At 47.6% G+C, this 14228-nt stretch overlaps 1 protein-coding gene across 1 annotated transcript in view; it reads left to right on the top strand.

The window, feature by feature from the left end:
• STX1A (syntaxin 1A) overlaps nt 1-14228 on the top strand; it is a 65821-nt gene that overhangs the window by 36006 nt on the left and 15587 nt on the right. The window contains exons 4-6 of the mRNA XM_056865106.1: nt 4087-4161; nt 5244-5317; nt 8963-9071. Of these exons, the coding sequence (XP_056721084.1) occupies nt 4087-4161; nt 5244-5317; nt 8963-9071 (258 nt within the window). The remainder of the gene's footprint in view (nt 1-4086; nt 4162-5243; nt 5318-8962; nt 9072-14228) is intronic.

The raw sequence follows: 14228 nt of genomic DNA on the forward strand, positions 1-14228 counted from the left end.
CGGTGACGTCAGACATGGAAAGGAAATGTCTTCAGAGAGCGTGCTTTGCTTGCAGTGCCATCCCAAGCACAATTATGCCTTTCTTAGGCTGAGAAGGGTATAACTCTGCTTAGGATCGCGCTGTCAGGCTGGGATTGCCCTTTGGGATATTCCAGCCCTGTTTGCTTGGGGACAACAGCCTGCCTAATTTATGCAGAAGCCTCTTCTCCAAGAGGAGGTGATTGGCAATTAAGAACGGATTTAATTTAGAAAAAAAATAATAACAACCCCCCTTCCCCCCAATGAAATGCAAGAAAGGAATTGGAAATTGAGCAGTCTTTTGTGATGGGGAAATGCTACAGGGCGTACTGGGTGAAAAAGGGAATGCTTTCTCTCTCTGCAATGGTGTCACTTCACGTTTGCTTAATGAGCATTGAGGGCTGGTGGGTACAAGCTACAGAACAGGAGGGAAACGGTGCCATTCAGCCAAAAACAACGGAAAATGCACAGCTTCGAGGTTTTCCTGGATCCCGTAATTTGCCCTCCAGAACCTGCTACATTCTTTCCACACCTGTTTGCCTTTTTCAATATTTTGCTGAGGCCTCTGTGCATTTAGAATTGCATCAGTATTTTAGAACCCTCCTCTAAGGTGCTTCTGGCTGCCGGCCTGGTTATGCTGAAGGATTTAGAAGTCCTTGAGACTTAATTTCCACTTCAAACAGATCTTTAATCTGTCTGATGCAAAGGAAAACCGAGGGGGCTTGGCTGTGGGAAGTCACCCCCGCCAAGTGCTGGAGGCCGGCTTCTACCTAGCTACGGGCACACTTCGGAGATATTGCGGTAGGGTTGCCAGGTCCCTCTTTGCCCCCAGCGGGAGGTTTTGGGGGCGGAAGAGGACAGGGTTTGGGGAGGGGAGGGACGTCAACGCCATAGAGTCCAATTGCGAAAGCGGCCATTTTCTCCAGGTGAACTGATCTCTATCGGCTGGAGATCAGTTGTAATAGCCGGAGAGCTCCAGCTACTACCTGGCGGTCGGCAACCCTATATTGTGGGTTCAGTTCCAGACCACCGCAATAAAGAGAGTCACACAATTGTTTTGGTTTCCCAGTGCATATAAAAGTTATGTTTACACTATACTGCAGTCTATTAAGTGTGCAATAGCATTATGTCTAAATGTACATACCTTAATTTAAAAAAATTATTGCTAAAAAATGCTAACCATCATGTGAGCCTTCAGCGAGTCATAATATTTTTGCTGAGGGAGGGTCTCGCCTTGCTGTTGATGGCTGCTGACTGTAAAAAAAATGCAATATCTGCGAAGAGCAATAAAACGAATCACAGTAAAACAAGGTATGCCTGTATTTACAGAGGATGCAAATGGGAGGCCCTTCCTCTGATGGAAGAATGATCTGGGTCCCTGCATTTTCAACCCCCAAAACCTCCCTTTGGAATGCAAAAACAAGAGGTTCCAAGGGCAGGTGCAGAGGTGGCCTGTTGAGTCTGTGAGACTGAAGGTACAATGGAAAGAGAGTGCCTCTGACCCTAAGCAGAGTGCATTTCCCTTACTACCCCCAAATAACGGGTAGCACCGTGTCATTATGGGGGATTCCAAGCTGGGCTTTGTGGAGGCCCTGAATGTAAAAGCTTGAATGTCTCTGTCTCGGCAACAGGCACCTCATGGCCATCTTGGGGCCTGAAGTGAGAAAAGCGGAGCTGTGGCTAGGGTTGCCAACCTCCAGGTGGGGCCTGGAGTTTTCCTGGAATTTACAACTGATCTCCAAACTGGAGAGATCAGTTCCCCTGGAGGAAAGGGCAGCTGCAGAGGGCAGACTCTATAGCACCGCATCCCCATGTAATTCCCTCCCTGACTTCGCCCTCTCTAGGCACTGCTCCCAGTCTCCACAACTTCCCAAGCAGGAGATGGCAACCCCAGTGGCGGTGCTACCGCACATAGGGTTGCCAGCCTCCAGGTGGTGGTGGTAAAAGATAGACACTTCTGTGTACTCGTGTTCTCAGTGGTTCAACCAAAATTCACACAGAAACCATATGCTCAAGCAATCTCAATTATATTCCAATAATTCTATCCCCAACACAACATTAGGTACAAAAAGCATAATCCAATATCCAATAGAGTCATATCAAAATGATAGTCACATTACACAAGTTCACAAGGTGTAGATTCACTGGTAAGTATATAAATACAGGTAAGTATATAAATAGCTACTTCAGGTATTTATCTAATAATATTTCTTTCTTTCACAGCAAGATCATCATTCATCAGATATCAGACAGGCGAGGAAAATGTTGTGTTGGGGATAGAATTATTGGAATATATATATTTTTTAATTTTTATTGATTTTTTTAAATAAAGAATACAAAAAAAACATTAAAAAAGAAAAAAAAGTGTATAATACAAAAAAGAAAAAACAAACAATACAGAAAAGTATGTACAACGCACTATTGGAATATAATTGAGATTGTTTGAGCATATGGTTTCTGTGTGAATTTTGGTTGAACCTCCAGGTGGTGGCTGGAGATCTCCTGCTATTACAATTGCTCTCCAGCCAATAGAGATCCGTTCACCTGGAGAAAATGGACTGTATGGCATTGAAGTCCCTCCCCTCCCCAAACCCCGCCCTCCTCAGGCTCCACCCCCAAAATCTCCCGGTATTTCCCAACCCGGAGCTGGCAACCCTAACCGCACATCTTTATAGTGGCCCTGGAATCGACTGATACAGCGTCCTCATTCCATCCTCGGTGCCACCCAAGGCTCTTGTCTCCCTGCCAGCGTTGCCTGGTTACGTTGGCGACATTCAGTGTGCCCGTCCAGGTGACGGAAATTATCTCCTCTCAAGAGGGCAGGGAAGAGAGCAGTCCCACCTGCTGCATCCGGGCCGGGGGAAGAGGAGCGCTAAGAATCCATGGAAAAGGTGATCGAAAGGGCAGCAACTCAAACCAGCCCTCCAGAGGGCGGGGGTGAGGAGCCTGCCATAAGAGGGAAGGTGAAAATGAAAGATTATTTTATCTTTCATTTCACCCAGCTCTGGGTTGGGAAATACCTGTCAAAATCGAAATGTTTAATACGGTCCCCGACCAACAATAAAAAACCTTTACATAATAAAAATAGTAGCTATATACATCAATACATCAACAAATATATAATCAAACATTCGTAGGGGAACTATTAAAAACATAAGCATAACTAGAACACAGTTAAAACTCAGTCATTGGGTTCGACCCGTGCTCGTCTAGCCTTCATAATTCGCCATCCAAATTTGGCCATTTTAAAAGTTAGCTCGGTGTCTTTAACTGAGAGCAAGTTAGAAAGGTGAGTTGCTCTAGTGCTCCCTGAGTGGTCAGCTATTACAAGGGAAATGTCTCCTCTTATTTTATTATAAATTTTGCAGTCATAAATGACATGTTCAAGGGTCTCTATGCTCCCATCAGAACAAGGGCATACACGTTCACCATAGGGGATCTTCTTGTATCTACCTTCCATTATAGCTGAAGGGAGAGCATTGCAGCGTAACAAGGTAAAGGCCCTCCTATAATCAGAATTTTCCAGATAAACAAAATATGGCATCGGGGTCACATTAGTAAGGGTATTTCGATTGTAACAGACATTTTTAAGTCTATTCAGATCATGCTGTCTTTCTACGTCTCGTATTCTTTGCCTTATCAAGATCCTGGCCTGCAAATACTCCATAGATAAAAGTAGTTCTTGAGAGAGGGGAAATACCTGGAGATTTTGGGGACGGAGCCTGAGGAGGGGAGGGTTTGGGGAGGGGAGGGACTTCAATGCCGTAGAGTCCCATTGCCAATGCGGCCATTTTCTCCAGGGGAACTGATCGCTATCGGCTAGAGATAGAGGTATGCGCAGGTTTCGCAGTCACGTTCAGCGTGAAAAATTAAAAAAAATACGCGGGGCACTTCAGCCTGGAACGCGCTGCTAATTACCAAGCATAAATGGCCCATGTTGTGCAAACAGGTATAAAATACAGCTGAATTTCGCAAAATGTTTTGGCACACGGAGCTGTGGGTGGTGGTGGTGGAGGATTCCACATGTGACCCAATGTTCAGCGATTCTTCTGATCTTCTCCCCTCCAGAAACCAAAGAAGAACTGGAGGAGTTAATGTCCGACATCAAAAAGACAGCTAACAAAGTCCGCTCCAAACTCAAGAGTGAGTATCTGCCAGGGGGATGGATGGATTGACAGGTGGGGCCCAGTTTGCTTCTGCCTGACTTACGAGAACGTATCTAGAGCTCTATCTAGAGCTGCCAGGCGAGAGGCTCGACCCGAGAATGGGTGTGCCAGCAAGAAGGCGGCCCTTTGGTTTGAACCGGACAGTAATAAGCAAGGCCGAGCCCAGAGGTCAAGAGAGCCATGAAATTCCAGCCAGGAGGGGAGTTGGTGTGGAAAGGGTGGTGGTTAGCCCATGGCAAAGGACAAGCTTATCATGTTGACAGTCCTGGTTCCAACCCCTGGCATCATCTCCCGTTTATGGATCTCAGGTCAAGTCATCTCTCTGCCTGAGATCCCAGAGAACCGTTGCCAGTTATGCTCAACAATGCTCAACGTCTCTTTGCCCCAGATCATTGTTGGTTTGCATATTTTGTGCCTCTAAAATTACGCTTTAATCAACAGACACACCATTCTGGACTGGCAGCAATCGTTGATTATTTTTTAAAATGTAGCTTTATTAATTGATCCTTTTGTAACCCACCTCAGTTTTGGTTGATGGGCAGGGTAAGCTTATTTGAATAAATGAGCAAAGTCTGGGCACTTAGACTTTTCTTTTTAAGATTCTAGTGTTTTGGCGTGCGAACAGGTTGTGCGGCGGGGAAACTGCTGAGCCCGGAGTGGCAAAGAGCGAGACTTAGCCCCTCTCTCTGCATAACGATGCAAATAAGGCGCCAATCTGCATAATTTATTCAGGTCACAGAGTTCATCATACGGTTGGCCCAGATTTTGATGGCTTAATATTTTTAGCATTCACATTTTTTTTCGGCCTTTAGGTGATGCTTGCCAGATTCAACGGTGCGTTTAATACGTTAGCATAAAAGCATCCCTTTTTTTAAAATGGGGGCATTTGTGGCTGGTGCCTTCTGGAAAGATATTTTTAGCCCCGTCTGCAATCGGCGTTTGGCAGGCAAGGAAGACAGTAGCGAGTGAGACCCATCTGTTTCTCGGTTTGCCCTCCCCCCCCCCGCCGCCGCCTTGTCTCTGAAAATAGGCTCTTTTTTCCCCCCTGCTCCCTCCCAGGTATTGAACAGAATATTGAACAGGAAGAAGGACTGAACCGATCGGCGGCCAACTTGAGAATAAGGAAGACTCAAGTGAGTCCATCTTCACGGGTGCCGGAGAGACCAAGAGGGAGTCTTTGGCCATTTATGCAGGGTCAATTTTGATGCTCTCTCAAAGCTCTTTTTTTAAATGCGACCTTTAAAACGACTATTCAGGGTCCCAACGCAAGAGGAGAAATTCCACCCTCCCCCCCCCGCTCGCCTGCTTCTTTGTTCCTTCTGTTAACCAAGCCGTTTGCAAAGCTAACGCGCAGCTGTCGTTTTGCATGGTTCCTTCAGGGGATTCTTCAAGGCAGGGGCGGAGCAAACACAAAAGGTCGCGTTAAAGGGGCTCTTAAGTAATGCGAAGCAGGTATGTGCCCGCTTCGCAGTCACTTCCTGAACAACAGTTCGTGAAAAACTCAAAAAAATATGCAGGGCAATTCAGCCTGGAACGCACCGCTAATTACCAAGCACAAATGGCTTTTGTGTGTGGAAACCACGAGCTTTACATTAAATTCTCTGCTGCCCTCAAAAAGGGTCCCTCTGCCCTGCTAATAGGATAACTTTATCCAATTGGACATTAAAAAACCATCCCGCTGCATCACAGAATGCTGAGTCCCTCTAACAAAGTTATGCTTGCAACCGATGCTTCTGGGAAGCACACAAAGAAGGCATGAAGGCCCCTGTTGTGTGTATCTCCAGGGTTTGTAATCTAGAGGTATACTGCCTGTGAACATTTAGCCATCGTGGCTAATGGCCATTGACAGACCTGTCCTCCATTAATTGGTCCAATCCCCTTTTAGAGACGTCTACACTAGAGGCTGGGAGAAAAAGAAGCACGGTATAGCCCAATCTTGTCAGACCTCATAAGAACATAAGAAAGGCCATGCTGGATCAGACCAAGGCCCATCAAATCCAGCAGTCTGTTCACACTGTGGCCAACCGGGTGCCTCTCGGAAGCTCACAAACAAGACAACTGCAGCAGCATTATCCTGCCTGTGTTCCACAGCATCTAATATAGTAGGCGTGCTCCTCTGATACTGGAGATAATAGGTACACATCATGACTAACATTCCTTTTGACTAGTAGCCATGGATAGCCCTATCATCCATGGACATCTTAGAAGCTGGGCCAGGTTGATACTTGGATGAAAGACCGCCAAGGAAGGCTCTGCAGAGGAAGGCAACGGCAAACCACCTCTGCTTCTCCCTTGCCTTGACAGCCTCTTGCTTACATTGGTTGTGACAGCACTTTCGTACCTATACTAGAGGACATCTCTGTATCTCATGGCAGCGAGTTCATGTTAGTTAGTCCTTCCCTTTATTTGAATCTAGGTTCACTGAGAAACCTAAGATTCTGGGAGAGGGAAAAGTTTCCCCCCTCTGTGCAGAACTCTGGAAACCTCTCCCATGCCCCCTGTCATTGTTTCCTTCCCCCAACACAACTGAAAAGTCATGGATCCTGCTATTACGGCGCTGTGCGCAGAGGTGCTGGTGACCAGGGCAGAGAAGAGCACACCTCCACAGTGTCAGGTGATTGGCAGGTTATCCTAAGACATTACGACAGAAGGGTTTAACCTCACTGTTGCTGTTGACGGTAGCAATTGCACACTTAACGCTACTTGTAATTTGGGGGACTTGGGAAACCTCTGTAATAGAGAGTCCTCCCTGCACAACAGAAGGAGGAGGAGGAAGGGGAGGAGAAGAGTTAGTTTTTATATGCCGACTTTCTCTACCAGTTTATCTCTCCCCTGGACATCACAGACTCTTCTGCATACACACCTAAACCCATCACGCCTGCTATTCACATTTACATACTGTTAACATTTACATACTAATGCTTGTCTGAATTCACTCTCCTCTACTTAAAGACAGATGGATTCACATTCTAGCTGTATCTGAAGAAGTGAGCTGTGGCTCACGAAAGCTCATACCCTGCCAGAAAATATTTTTGTTAGTCTTTAAGGTGCTACTGGACTCTTGCTTTTTTCTTCTAGTTTAGGAAGACTCAGACCGGCTTGCAATCACCTTCCCTTCCCCTCCCCACAACAGACACCCTGGGAGGTAGGTGGGGCTGAGAGAGCTCTTAACAGAGCTGTAATTTGCCCAAGGTCACCCAGCTGGCTTTGTGTGCAGGAGTGGGGAAACAAATCCAGTTCACCAGATTTGCCTCCGCCGCTTGTGTGGAGGAGTGGGGAATCAAATCTGGTTCTCCAGATTAGAGTCCACTGCTCCAAACCACCGCTCTTAACCACTACACCATGCTGGCTCTCGCTCTCTCTCTCATACGGGGTCTGCCCTAGTGATGGTACTTCATCTAGCAAGCAGTAATAAGCACACCCTCATTTTTCAAACGCATTCTGGTAGCCCTGCAGCAATCTAATGTCAGCCCCTGAGAGAGTGGAGATGGCCTGCTCTTTCCATCTGACATACTTCTGTTTCTTCTCCGAGCCGGCGTAGCCTGAAAACCCAGAAGCCAGCTCGGTGTGGTCACCATGTCCCATTTTCTTCTGACTGCCATTGAATTGAAAGAGTGGTTTCCAGGTGCCAACAGGGGGAGGGCTTTGGCCTCTGTTCCCCCGCTGTGGGCCTTCTGGTTAGCCAGCATGGAGACAGGATGGTGGACTGGATCAAAGTGCCCAGTGCCATTGGATCAAAGAGGGTTCTTATTATTCTTATTATTTTATTATTGATTAGTTTTTTTTTAGTCACTGCTCACCTAAAGGGTCTCGCAGCGACCTACATTAATAGTAGAAACGAGTTAAAGACAATATAAAAGCAGCTAAAAATATTAAATATTAACATTAAAATGTTAAACTATTAAAATACGTAGCTTGCACCATCCCACTAATAAAACATCCCAAACTCATGGATTATACTTCAAAGGCCAACCTAAACAATTTGGCCTTGCATGCCCTGTGGAAACTAAACCAGTCTGATGGGGCAACAACTGAGAAGGCCCTTCTTCTCCTCTGGGAAGGCAAAGAATCTGTCCTTTTCCCTTGTAGGAAAAACCACAGGGGAAGATTTGGGGTACCTGGTTGGTAGGATGTTCTCCATGGGACTTTAAGACAAGATGGTGGATCTGATGGGGAAATCATGTGCGTTGACTTTCCCTCTGGCCAGCCTTCATGGGAGCTAAACACAACCCAACTGAAGAGCTAGACTGCGGTCCAGTAGCGCCTTAAAGACCGACAATGTTCTTATTATGTTCCTATGTTCTAACAAGATTACCGGGGTATACGTTTTTGAGAGTCCAAACACTCTTCATCTGACTATCTGATGAAGGGAGCGTCGACTCTCAAAAGCTTATACCCTGAGGAATCTTGTCGGTCTTTAAGGCGCTACTGGACTTGAATCTAGCTTTTCTACTGCGTACCAGCGCGGCTACCTACCAAAAATCCATCTTGGTTCCGGATCCTAATCTTGGGCTCTATAAATAAATCATGCTTCTCCGGCTCCTTGAAGCAGAACAGATGGGCGATGCGTCGAAGAGGGGGAAATTATAGACACTCGACAAACCCATTCTATAAGCAAAGGAGAGGAATCAAAACGCATGAGCCAAAAGCAGGACTGGGGGGCGGGGAGGCTGCAGAATCCAGCCTTTTATTTGTTGTTCTTGTTTGGGACTGGTGCCTTGATGGACGCAGAATCCCTTTGCGGGCCTTACACTGCCGCCCCTCTTTCCCGCTTCCAGCATTCCACTCTGTCGCGGAAGTTTGTGGAGGTGATGTCCGAGTACAACGCAACCCAGTCAGACTATCGGGAGCGCTGCAAGGGACGGATCCAGAGGCAGTTGGAAATCAGTGAGTAGCACCATGAGGCCCAGCATACTGCACACCCGTTTTCCACCCAAATAGCTGAAACTGTCATGGTTCTTATCTTGTTCTCCTTTACAGGACTTCCCGCAAATCTTTTGGCTTTGAAAACTCATATTCAGAGATAGCACAAAATGAATGACACACTTACTAGGGGGGGGGGGGCTCAATTTGAGTTAGGTTTTTTTTTTTGTTTAAACACCCCCCCCCCCCCAACAATCTTTCTGTGCTGGCAAAATCCGTTTCTCTCCTCCCCACTGAGTACAATGGCGGGTGAGATTGCCCTGGCTAGCGCCTGTGACAATATCAATAAGAGAGAAAGTTCCACTAACAGCTCCACCAGGTTGTGACCATCCCCCTGTTTTTCTTTTTAAGTACTGGACTTATTTTTGATAGTTTGGATGTCTGCTCATCTGCACTCATCTATACAAGGTGAAGCGGATCTGAACCTTGCCTTCAGCTGCATAAATTTCTTCTTGAGTGATGTCCTGCAGGGAAGTGAAATTGACCAGGTCATATAGGTTTTCAGCTGGATTTAAGATAGAGTGAAATATCATGTAAATACTTGTCAGTTTCTACCTTCGGGCCCTCTCGGTCATTGGGGTAAATCTCCAATTTGGGAAATTTTGCTAACTCAAGCTGTACCAGGAAGACCAGCACACATGGACACATGAAGCTGCCTTCTACTGAATCAGACCCTCAGTCCATCAAAGTCAGTATTGTCTACTCAGACCGGCAGCGGCTCTCCAGGGTCTCAGGTGGAGGTCTTTCACATCACCTACTTGCCTAGTCCCTTTATCTGGAGATGCTGGGGATTGAACCTGGGGACCTTCTGCATGCCAAGCAGATTCTCTACAAACTGAGCCACAGCCTCTCTTCAAGAAATCTTTTGTCCATTTTGCTGCCTTGTTTTTTGATCAAGGGTGTGATGTTGGCACAACTCCCTCCAAGACAGGAAGCAAAAGAAAGGGTCCCCTTCTCTAGTGCGGAACTTTAGGCAAGCCAGCGTGGCATAGTGCTTAAGAATGGCAGACTCTAATCTGGAGAATGGGGTTTGATTCCCCACTCCTCCACATGAGCGGCAGAGGCTAATCTGGTGAACTGGGTTTGTTTCCCCACTCCTCCACATGAAGCCTGTTGGGTGACCTTGGGCTAGTCGCAGTTCTCTTAGAGCCCTCTCAGCCTCACCTACCTCAAAAGGTATCTGTTGTGGGGAGAGGAAGGAAAGGCGATTATAAGCTGCTTTGAGACTCCTTTCGGTAGAGAAAAATGGGGTATAAAAAACCAACTCTTTTTATTCTTTTTCTTCCCCTGCTTTTTTGGAGGTGCATATAGTGAATTGTTCTCCCCCTTATGCTAGATATTCTGTCCCCACGTCTCCATCCCACGTACCCCACGAGGAGCAAAAAGGTGCAGCTTGCAGATGGTTCATTTATGGAAATACCCCTTGCACTTGCAAATTAATTTGGGATCAGCCCATGTTTTCCATATTGCCTGCACAAAGGTAGTTTCAGGGGCCGCTGGCCAAAATGCAGGTCGCAAGAGTGAGAAGCGGCTGTGAGCCTCTGAGCCAAGCAGGTGGCGTAACCTGCCTTTGGTGGTGGCTGGCAAACTGTGTCGCCTGACATAGAGAACCATGCAAAAGCTTGCTGCAGCTCTCTGCACGTGTGGCTTTTGCAGGCTCCCAGCATGACAGGGTGGGTGTGTGAGTGGCTGGATTAACAGGTAGCGGGGCGGAGGTGCAGATGAGAGAGACTAGAATAGAAGGGCTGAGTGGGAGATGCGGGGAACTGGAGGAGAGAATGCCGCAAGTGCCATATGCAGAGCGGAAGTGCCGAGCAAAGACATCCCACCTCCACATGAACGCATGAAGCTGCCTTCTACTGAATCAGACCCTTGGCCCATCAAAGTCAGTATTGTCTACTCAGGCCAGCAGCGGCTCTCCAGGGTCTCAGGCAGGGGTCTTTCACATCACCTACCTGCCTAGTCCCTTTAGCTGGGATGCCAGGGACTGAACCTGGGACCTTCTGCATGCCAAGCAGATGCTCGACCACTGAGCCACATTTCCTCCCCTTACTGGTAGGACTCCACTCTCCAGCAAGTGGCTGAGAACAGGCGGGTTAGAACTGAGGTCGAGAAGCAATTTTTAAAAAATTAGGAAGGGAGAGAATTTAGCTTTGCTGTTATTTCTACATCTTAAATTCTTTTGGTGTATGGCCTATGGGCTTTTAAACCTCAATAAAGTAATCTCTTTTTATTGGTTCTTGTAGGTTATCCGGGCTGTGTGACCATGGTCTTGGTATTTTCTTTCCTGACATTTCGCCAGCAGCTGTGGCAGGCATCTTCAGAGAAATAACACTGAAGGACAGTGTCTCTCAGTGTCAAGTGTGTAGGAAGAGTAGGATAATGATTCAGCTCAAACCCAACCCCTTTCTGACTATATATTACTCTTCCTACACACCAGTGAGAGACACTGTCCTTCAGTGTTACTCCTCTGAAGATGCCTGCCACAGCTGCTGGCGAAACGTCAGGAAACAAAATACCAAGACCATGGTCACACAGCCCGGATAACCTACAAGAACCAATGAACTCTGACCGTGAAAGCCTTCGCCAATAATCTCTTTTTAGTTATGAACTCACTTCAGTGGCCTAAGCCATTATTCTCTCAGCTTCAGCCACATGAACACATGAAGCTGCCTTATACTGAATCAGACCCTTGGTCCATCAAAGTCAGTATTGTCTACCCAGACCGGCAGTGGCTCTCCAGGGTCTCAGGCAGGGGTCTTTCACATCACCTACTTGCCTAGTCCCTTTAATTGGAGATGTCGGGGATTGAACCTGGGACCTTCTGCAAGCCAAGCAGATGCATCTTATGAATAGGGCAGCAAATCTAGCTGGGTGGGAGGAGAAGGGACGCAAAGCCAATCTTGGAGTTGGTCAGTGGTTGGCAAGTAGGGCAGACAGCGAAGCCCCTTTCCACTTCTTCCCACATAACTTGGTTCTCTTGCTAGGCAGGGTGACCCAGTCTGGTATGTTACTTGTCCTGGTAAGGACACTGGCATAGTTCCTGTTGCCCATTAGGACACACTTGCTGCGGGAGTGGGGGGGTACCAAATTGTTCGGAGCTGGTTTAGGCCCCCAATCTGCCAGCTGACATAGGTAAACAAGACGGCTCAGCACCTTGTGAGCATTCAGCACAAGGGGACCTTGAGGCCAAGAGAGACGGCAGCTAGTGAATAAGTGACCGAGGTGAACGATAAGCCCAAGTTAGACCTGAGAACCTCTCTCGAACTGCTGGCCTACTCCTGCTGCCATTAATAATAAATAAAGACAAGAAGGGACCTGCAAGGACTTTGGGAGGTGGGGGTGAAATACCATGCCCACCCCATACTGCCAGCCTTTCTCCTTCTGGCTGCAGTATTTTCATAGGAATCGTAGAATCTTTTCCTTAAAGAAATAGAAAAAACTCCCCATTAACTGCTCAAGACCAGTGGGTCATGGGAGCTAGGAAGGAAAGGAATCGTAGAATCATAGAGTTGGAAGGGATCACCAGGGTCATCTAGTCCAGCCTCCTGCACAATGCAGGAAATTCACAACTACCCCCCCTGCTCACACCCCCAGTGACCCCTACTCCATGCCCAGTATATATGAAATTTTGGATTGCCATAGGGACCCAAACCATGGACTGAACTTTGACATGTGCAGATGATACTATTAACTTTTGGGGGGGAGGGGTTACCCGGGGGTTCCTTGGCGCTTATCGAGCCTCAAATCGTAGCCGTGCTGGCCCTACTGCATGGGTTTGCTTATCCGCACGCGGGTCAGCCTTTAGCTGTTGCGATGACTATGGGGAAGATTCCGATGTGGCAGTCAGGGAAGGGACTGTGGCCTCCAGCATTACGATGTGCCGTGCGCTTCTGCTTTCTCGAGCTTTCTTTTTCCGTACCTTCGGTTGTACTGTGTCTCCTGATCCCTAATGTTTGCTTCGGGGCACGCCTTCTGCATGCCGCTTCTCTCTCCGTACCATTTTCTGATAATCCAGTTGGCAAGCCCCTCTTCTCCCCCTGCGCGGTCCCCCAGGGGGACGCTGCTTCCTCAGAGTGATTCAAGCCTCCCAGCAGCCTCATTAGTTGCTCTTCCAGGCGACTGCTCCAGTTCTGTCTGCAAAGCAGTTTGCCAAAAGCGCAATTAAAAGTTACCTGTAGGGTCCCACGCTGAGCTTTACTCTCTAAAGAAGCCCCCAAGGAGGAGAGCTCAAAACAGCAACGATTCCAAGTTGCAGAATGCGTGTGTGACGTAGATAGGCAGTCCTCTGTTCACCTTGTGAGCCAGCGTGGTGTAGTGGTTAAGAGCGGTGGTTTGGAGCGGTGGACTCTGATCTGGAGATGGATTGACTCAATAAAGGAAGCCACAGCTTTCAATTTGCAAGATCTGAGCAAGGCTGTCAAAGATAGGACATTTTGGAGGACTTTTCATATCTTTTATTCATTATTCGGAAGCGACTTGACGGCACTTAACACACACACACACTCTGATCTGGAGAACTGGGTTTGATTTCCCACTCCTCCACGTGAGCGGCGGAGGCTAATCTGGTGAACGGGATTTGTTTCCCCACTCCTACACATGACGCCGCCCTGACCTGGATGGCCCAGGCTAGCCTGATCTCGTCAGATCTCAGAAGCTAATCAGGGTCAGCCCTGGTTAGTATTTGGATGGGAGACCACCAAGGAATGCCAGGGTTGCTGTGCAGAGGAAGGCACTGGCAAACCACCTCTGTTAGTCTCTTGCCATGAAAACCCCAAAAGGGGTCGCCATAAGTCGGCTGCGACTTGACTGCACTTTACACACACACAACGCCAGCTGGGTGACCGTGGGCAAGTCGCACTCTCTCAGCCTCACCTACCTCACAGGGTGTCTGTTGTGGGGAAAGGAATGGATGGAGATTGTAAGCTGGTTTGATTCTTCCTTAAGTGGTAGAGAAAGTCGGCATATAAAAGCTGCTTCTTCTTCTTCGACACTGTCCTGTGCAACTCAGAATATGAGGAGCGTAGCTAGAATGAGACTCTCAAAGGGGGCCAATCTATAGCCATTCTAGACCCTGTAATCATCCCTACCAGCCATATGGACACGTGGAGGACCAAGAGG

This window comes from Euleptes europaea, chromosome 19 (genome assembly GCF_029931775.1).
Source record: "Euleptes europaea isolate rEulEur1 chromosome 19, rEulEur1.hap1, whole genome shotgun sequence".
NCBI lineage: Eukaryota > Metazoa > Chordata > Lepidosauria > Squamata > Sphaerodactylidae > Euleptes > Euleptes europaea.